We start from the raw sequence: 8655 nt of genomic DNA, 5'->3' as shown, positions 1-8655 counted from the left end.
AGTGAGACCTACCTCAAAATTTCAAACCAACTACCCTCGTTAAATAACATCACGAGACCTTCCACTCGCGGTAAAAGTATAAATTCTCACGTACTGATATAAGCCGACCGTTAGAAATAGTGTTTCTATTTTCCTACTAATTTTCTAATGTTCTCTTAGTCGAGTCACTCTCAATATTTGGTTTTCCTACAAAAATAAAGCGCTCGATGGAATAGATAAAAAAAATACCGCATCTTAAACTCTCACTCGGCGCGTGATAAAATAGAGGAAGTTTTGATCAACGCGAATGACCGTTGGAACTATTATGTCTGTTTCCAAACGTTAGGGTAAAGGTGAAATAGTTGCTCAATTACGCGCGTGGATGAGTCAAAATATTTCAACTTTAGCAAAAATGCTTTTGTCTTATTTTTTGTTTTTTATTTCTTTTTAAAAATAAAAAAATTAAAGCGGATCCAAGAAAAGAAGACCGTTCATCGATATCGCTGCATCATTTACACATTCAAAGTTCCAACAAACAAATACCCTCTATACTAAAACACACAAACTGAAGAGAGTTACAGTATCTTCACTTACTCTTTCATACCCCCCTATAACTTCCCCTAGCCCCCTACCCCCTTTCTTCCAGGCGCATAGATAGGGACCTCATTTTGGAGACTAGTCCTTCTCCTTTGTCAATTTGAGGAGATAGGCATAGCATTCTTGAAAACCAATAGTTAGAGATTATACTGAGCGAGAACAGAGTAAAAAAAACTCAGCTCTTTGTGTTTGTTAGATGCAACAATGGTTGCTGGCAAAGTAAAAACGGCTATGGGTTTACAGAAATCACCTGCAAATCCAAAGCCATCAAAGCAAGATTCAGTTCCCAAGCCTCCTTCTCCTTCACCCAGCTGCACAAAACAGCAGACTACTCCCAAAAGTGCAGGATTTTCTCGCTCTTTCGGTGTTTACTTTCCCCGTTCCTCCGCCCAAGTCCAGCCTCGTCCACCGGACGTTGCAGAGCTCCTACGCTTAGTCGAAGAGTTACGTGAAAGAGAGTCCCGTTTGAAGACAGAACTCCTCGAGAAGAAACTGCTTAAAGAATCAGTAGCTATTCTTCCAGTGTTGGAGAGTGAGATCAACCTAAAAGATGCAGAAATCGAACGGAAAAAACGAATGATTGAATGCTTGGGAGTGGAAAATGAAAGGCTTAGACAAGAAGTGGAGATGTTGCACATTGAGCTGGTGAAGCAAAACGGGAGGCATGAAGAGAGGGTAAAAGCTATGGAAGCTGAAATTTCTGAGCTGAAGAAAGCTAATGAAGAGTTATCAGCTCATAGGCTTGTGGATGCTGTAACAAATGGTGCTCAAAACAAATCTAACATGACCAAGTATTTGAGAAAATGCGTGACTCAACCTAGCATTAGTGTGACTTCGAAACCAGACTGTGAGATGAAAGAGGAAATAGTTGGTGCAATGGAAATGTGTGACAGGCCTAGGCATTCTCGGAGTAATTCCGACGAGTTAGCTGAGATATCTGCTGGCATTATGAGTTTGAGATCACGTGTTCCCCGTGTTCCTAAACCACCACCACGGCCATCGTCGACGCTATTGCCATCATCATCCTCATCGTCGTCGTTATCTTCTTCTTCATCTTCCCCGTCATATAGTTCTTTATCAGATTCAGCTGAACGTGCTTTAGCTGAAATTTCAAACATTCCACCTCCACCACCTCCGCCGCCCACTACAGCGTCCAAAATGGTGGCAACAGTTCCTCCACCGCCGCCTCCGCCACCACCGTCAGCGGCGGTGGTCAAAACAGGCACACCTCCACCTCCACCACCACCTCCGAAAGGATTAAAGCCTTTGCCAGCAAAGGTTAGGCGTATACCTGAAGTAGTGGAATTTTATCACTCTCTAATGCGGAGGGACTGCCGGAGAGATTCCGGTGCCGGAGTTAGTGGTGCCGCTGATGCTCCAGCGACAGCCACGGCGAAGGATATGATCGGAGAAATTGAGAACCGGTCTGCCTATTTACTGGCGGTAAGTTCTTTGGCCATGGTTATTGTGCTAAATTACTGCTTTGCCATTTCCTTGTTGCATTACTGTCAGTGAAAATGACTAGTCTGTGATGTCTTTTTCTGGTACCCCTATTGCACTTTTTCTTGGAATTTTGCTTAGTTTCTTACAAGATAAGACAGTATGTAGATTCGAATCAATATTGGTAGAGGTAAAGTGCAATTATGAATCAGGAAAAGCTGTAATTTCATCAACTCACTCTGGGCAATTTAGTCAATTTGAAAGAATAATCGCTTTCACAATCTTTATGAATGACATGGGATTATAAGTGAAAACTGTTTTTTTTTTTCAGATCTGATATTAGTATTTGAACAAAAATTTTGGGATTTTGATAATTGCATACTAAGTGCTAATAACTTCATTTCTTTCGTTTAACAGTAAAAACATAAAATAGTTGAAGATATTTATCAAAATGTATTTCTTTGACTGTTGGGAAGTAAAATTGGACTAAAATTGTGGAATTGATGGGAGTATTTGAGAAAATAGAATGACATATTAATGAGCTCGCCTAAAGATGGTTGAAAGTAAAGGGCTACTAACTTTAGTAAACTTCAAAACTGTGATGTAAAATCTTTTAGAAATTGTAGCATTTAATAAGGATTAACTGTAAAATTTCATTTGTATGGATAGTATATTTAATTTCTGATTATATTCCCCTTTTTGTTTCCTTGATTGCAGATTAAAACAGATGTTGAGACACAAGGAGATTTTATAAGGTTTTTGATCAAAGAAGTGGAAAATGCTGCATTCGCAGATATTGAGGATGTTGTGCCTTTTGTAAAATGGCTTGATGATGAGCTCTCTTACCTGGTAAAGTTCTATTCATTATTTGGCATGCTATTTTATATATTCTTCTCAATCAATCATAATAACTTGAAGTTTTTACAGGTTGATGAAAGGGCTGTTCTGAAACACTTCGAATGGCCGGAGCAAAAGGCTGATGCATTGAGAGAAGCTGCATTTGGATATTGTGATCTAAAGAAACTTGAATCTGAGGCATCCTCCTTTCGCGACAATCCCAGACAACCTTGTGGCACAGCTCTTAAGAAAATGCAGGCCTTATTTGAGAAGTACAAATTTGCTCCATTTCTTAATTTACTGTTATTTTTATTTTAGTTCTAAATTAATTAAAGAGAACTTGCATCATAAATGAGACATGGTAGTTATTGGTTGTTCTCCATTCTAATGTCCATTTTTGTCATTTAAACAGATTAGAGCATGGACTTTACAATTTGTCAAGAATGAGAGAATCAGCTTCAAAGAGATATAAAGTATTCCAAATTCCAATTGAGTGGATGCTGGATACTGGTTATGTTACTCAGGTAATTAATATTTTTCTTGTCTGCTTTATGATCTCTACGTATATTGTAGTTGTTTGATGTATTATTTTCCAATTGATGTTCCATATAAAAATGTCTTAACAATATGTTAAGTTGACTTGGGACCTCAATTCTTGCCATCTTTTCTGGTAGCGCTTCTTTTGGTGCCTTTAAAATCTTTTACTGACTATTTAAAAAAGAGACTTGTGATAGTTCCCAAAAGGCTCTAAAAATTAATGCATAATGCACTGAAGCTAGGTGTGTTGAAACTTCGTTCTTGAATTTTCTAGAAAAACAGAAGGGAAATAAAATTAAAAAAAAAAGCAGAATGGTAATAGAAGATGGTTCCTGGTGTAACTGGTGTGGTCCATGGAGGTTTAGTTCATGCCGTTGAATAATGGATAGCCAAAGCAAGTAGCATGGGATAATATCTGTTTTGTATTATTCTAAGAGTAGAGGTTACTAGAAGACAGAAATTATGGGGAAGTTTTGCCTTATTAACTATGCCCATGCCTGTAAGCGCACATGCCAAGTTCCCAGTTTTCCAAAACCTATTTGCTTGTCTGCATCCCTTTTTATACTAGTGTTGGTAGTAAGTAGGAAAAAAAGGAATCAGATTCTTAGTGTTGACCTTTTATAGATCCCTATGATTTTTATAATGTCACACTAAGATAGATCTGCATATTTTAATGGCAAATTAACCCGAAACTTCTTTATTGTGTTGGTCTAAGCAGTCAACAGTGAGCAAAGAGCCTCTAGCAGTAAGAAGCTTCCTAATTGGCAATATCTTGTTTCTTTACTTTCCCATTCATGGTTTTCAAGATCTATCAAGATTTATCAATGCTAATAAAATTTGTCCAAAATATAATTGAGCTACATTACCCTTCCTATGGCGGATACAATATTTTATCAATGCTAATATAATTTTATTTTCTTTCTTTGCCTTTTCTTTTTTATGTGAAAATGTTCATAAGTTTTAAATACCTAAACATGGATTGAACTTCTGAGCTTTTTGGTCAATTATTGATCTTAGCAATTGAGGTTTTCTGCACAGTGATATCTAGTTTGTTGGTATTTGTCCCTGCAAGATGACATAATTAAGAGCAGGCAAAGTTCACAGACATTCTACTTGCCTGCAATATTTATTGTTTTCCTCTTTTTTCACTGTTATGTGGGGCAAAACGTATAGTATATATAGTATTAATAACCTTCCCATTTCTTGCAAACCGTGTGGTCTCAAATTTTGTACCATGCTGCTGCTGCTTTGATTGAGAAATAACACAAAGAGGGAATTGGTGATAACGTGAGGTAGTTGTGTTGTTTTGTTTTCGCATTATTGCAGATAAAGCTGGCATCAGTAAAATTAGCCATGAAGTACATGAAGAGGGTATCCGCAGAGTTAGAAATGGTTGGTGGTGGTCCCGAAGAAGAAGAGCTTATGATTCAAGGCGTTAGGTTTGCCTTTCGAGTACATCAGGTATAATAAAGAATTGTTTACACAAAAAAAGAAACAAACATTTTAATCAAAATTTTCTTTCACATGCTGTCTTGTACTAATTAATTTTGTGCTATTATGTGTTTTTTTTTTGTTTTTGTCAAGTTTGCGGGAGGTTTTGATGTGGAGACAATGAGAGCATTCCAAGAGTTGAGAGACAAAGCAACATCTTGCCATGTACAATGTCAAAATCAGCAACAGCAGCAACACAAATATGTTTGCAGATTTACACCTTGCTAATTAACAATCTGTAGCAAACTCAGCTTCAGAATGCTGTTATTTTTGTTGTAAAGAGTGACATGTATGTGAATATACCAATGGCAGTAGCCATTTTTCTGCATAAACAGTTATTAATTTATTCATAATTCGTGCCAAAATGGACTCTTCATCAGTTCATAACTTGTCCTTACAGACATCTGATTACCATAATAGTTTATTTTACCGAATTAATCTGTTAACCCTCTAGCTAATTTAAAATGCCTCAGTACTATAACTTGAAGTCATAGCTTTGATGAATTAACACCTAATCTGAAACAGTTGCAAAACAGTTTGGAGGAAGACTTGTATTCGTTTAGGTTCGTAGAGTTGGTTAAATGCTACTTCTATCTCACAATATATGCTCAAGTTTCAAAAATAACTTCTACCATTTCAAATTCAATATTTGAAGTTTTAAACATGTCTGCTTTTATTATTTTTTTCTTTTTTCTTTTTCTTTTTTCTTCACTTTCCTTGACATAAAACCAAAACTGGAACCTGGAAGATACGTTTTCTTTATGCTTTTTTTCTTGAAAGAGGAGAAAGGAGGAGAACAAGCAAAATTTCTGTTGTTTTGCACGTAAAGTATAAAAAGAAAATGAAAATTGTCGAAATATCTTAACTTTGCGCCAATTTTCTGTCCAAAACCATGGATAACCTCTTATTTTTCTTATTATCTCTTCCAACTGAGAAACTTTTTAATTTTATCCCTCTTTATTTGGAAAAAAATAAAAGCTTCTCATCTTGTTTCTTTGCAAACTTGAAACACTATGCAAATTTTCTAAAAATTTCTTTTTCATTCTTTTGGGTGGGAAAGGGGGTCTATGGAAACATTCCTTTTTATTTTGCGCTCAATTCTCAAAACATAATATGGAGAAAAATCTGTCCAGTATTTGAAATCACAAACCTCCACAAAATTTTAGCAAATTTCATGGATGGTCATTTAGCTTTGTGCTCATCACTCAGAAATTATAATTCTTTCTTTTGTTTTGTAAGAATTATTTTACTTTAATTGCTTCACTTATCACAAAAATAACTTTAATTAGTATTTGTGTAAAACCTACCTGAAATGTGAGAAAAATGAAAAAAATGATTCTTATATTTAAGGGTAAGCTAAAAATGGACCCTTAAATTACTCCTTAGCGGTCTGATCCCATATCACTACAATAAATTCGATTATCAGTTACAAATTATTTTGTCACGTAAAATTAATATTTCATCACAAAAAAAATTTCTTGACAAAAAAAAAATCGTCAATCATTCGTCTTTAAATGTGCGTCACTAAAGATATACAAAGACAACTTAGTGATTCGTCACTAAATAAAGTTATTTTAACTATGAAATTGATTTTCGTCCCCAAACGTATGAAATTTTGTAGTTGATAGTACATTTTCGTCACTAAAGAGGCCATGAATAGCGACGAAACTACCTCGTCACTAACTATTTAGTTTAATTAATGACAACATTAATTGTCTCTAAAGTATATGTATTTCGTAGTTGAACACATGTAATTTTGTCACTAAAAACTACCTATTATATACAGAAGATATTTCGTCCTTAAATATAAAAATTAGTGACAAATTTGCTTTAATAAAATTGGTTTAAAATTTTGTAGCTAAGACAATCATTTCATCACTAAAAACATCGCTTCTACTGACAAAATAAAATTGTCACTATAAATTATCATGATCCACGTCAATTGCAATTATCATAAAATAAAAAATAATTTATAGTAAATAAGGCAATTATGAGAAATAGAAATATATAATAACTTTTCATTGCTAAGAAATCAAACAACATAAAATTATTCTAATATACATTATAATACATTTTCTTTGTATATATAAATGGCCCAAAAAATAATATAAAATGTCTCCAAACTATTCTTTTGCCTTCAAATTCCTCCAAGTCTTTGGCTCACTTTGTTTCTTATTGTTGGAGAACTTTATCCTTCCTGTATTAAAAAAAAAAAAAAACAAAGGATCAAAAGAGAGAAAGAAATTAGAAAATTCTAATTGTAATCCAGGTATAATATATCAAAACAATCGAATGCAGAAGAAAAAAGGGGCACATACAATGGAAACCAGAACTTGGTAATAAACTCAATAAGATCTTAAGATTTGACTAACATAATTTCCTGTAACCATCAAAAATTAACATTAGTCTGAGATATAATAACAAGGCTACTTAATGAGTTTGCTTAATGCTTATATATTGGTGTTACTAATATAAGCTTGCTGACAATAAGAACATCTAATTATTTTAAAGATAAGATGTCGCTCTTACATAAAAGAACCTCCAATTAGTTGAAATTGAGATATGACAAAATTTTACAATGGCGATAATGCTTAAACAACAACAAAAAGAGGATTGACATATCTATAATCCAAAAACATCCCCTTTACCAATCACCTAATACAGAGACACAAATTCTCAATTGGGTAACAAACAAGCATCATTATATTGTAACCATATAAAATTTGCTCTGTTTTAAACTTATCATATTTTTCAAAATAACTCATTACATTTCTAATAGTGTCAGAATTTGTGACATGAAATACCAGATATGAAATTTTCAGAAACTAATCAAACCATAAATTTTTTAATCATGACATATAGCTTGTATTATCTTTTACACAGAAGAACTGAAAAATACCTTGGAGCAATGCTTGAATTTCCTAGAGGAACTAAATTCAAGAAAAAATATTCTTGTGACGACCCAAGGGGTCATCACCGTAATTCTTCCTTGTTCCGTGCTCCCGAGGCCTTGAAAACCTCGCTTTTAGTTGTCTCGATTGGCGTGCGCAGTTCGAGCGCGTAGCCGGAAAGTTTTTATGTTAGAATATGTGAATTATGTGAAACATGTGATGAATTTTGGTATTAATATGCATAATGTTGACTTCGGTCAACATTTTGGGTAAACGGATCCGGACCTGTGATTCGACGGTCTCGGAGGGTCCGTAGAAAAATATGGGACTTGGGCGTGTGCCCGGAATCAAATTCTGAGGTCCCAAGCCCGAGAAATGAATTTTTGAAAGAAATTATTTTTCTGAAATTTGATATGAAAATTTGAAATGAAAAAAGGGTTAGAAAATATAGGTATCGGGCTCGTATTTTGGTTCCGACACCCGGTACAAGTCTTAAATATGTGTTAAGCACTATCTGTAAAGTTTGGCTAAAAACGGACGTCATATGACGTGTTTCGGACTAAAAATGGAGAGTTTGAGTTATGAAAGTTGAAGAAAGAAAATCATGTGTTTGAGGCTTGATCCTATGTATATGATGTTATTTTGGCGATTTGATCGCACGAGTAAGTCCGTAAGATGTTTTTAAGGTTGTGTGCATGTTTGGTTTGGAGCCCCAAGGGCTCGGGTGAGTTTTGAATGGGGCCCGGGAGGTCTTGGACTTAAGAAAATGCAGGTTCAGGTGTTGCAGACACCAGCGCGGCCGCGGTCATTTCCGCGCGGTCCGCACTGGAGCCACGCCGCCGCGATGCATTTTTGTGTGGTCTGCGTGGCTGAGTCTGAGGGC

At 35.2% G+C, this 8655-nt stretch overlaps 1 protein-coding gene across 1 annotated transcript; it reads left to right on the top strand.

Moving 5' to 3' along the window:
- The first annotated feature begins 532 nt into the window (after positions 1 to 532).
- On the top strand, positions 533 to 5213 carry LOC107767840 (protein INCREASED PETAL GROWTH ANISOTROPY 1). The gene is made up of 6 exons (XM_016586938.2): positions 533 to 2019; positions 2734 to 2865; positions 2944 to 3125; positions 3266 to 3377; positions 4717 to 4851; positions 4975 to 5213. The coding sequence occupies exons 1-6, from the start codon at positions 781 to 783 to the stop codon at positions 5107 to 5109; spliced, it is 1935 nt and encodes a 644-aa protein (XP_016442424.1). The 5' UTR covers positions 533 to 780; the 3' UTR covers positions 5110 to 5213.
- Positions 5214 to 8655: the final 3442 nt, after the last annotated feature.

Source organism: Nicotiana tabacum, chromosome 3, assembly GCF_000715075.1.
Source record: "Nicotiana tabacum cultivar K326 chromosome 3, ASM71507v2, whole genome shotgun sequence".
Lineage (NCBI taxonomy): Eukaryota > Viridiplantae > Streptophyta > Magnoliopsida > Solanales > Solanaceae > Nicotiana > Nicotiana tabacum.
The sequence above is the reverse complement of the archived record's forward strand: the minus strand, read 5'-3'. Positions and strand labels throughout refer to the sequence as shown.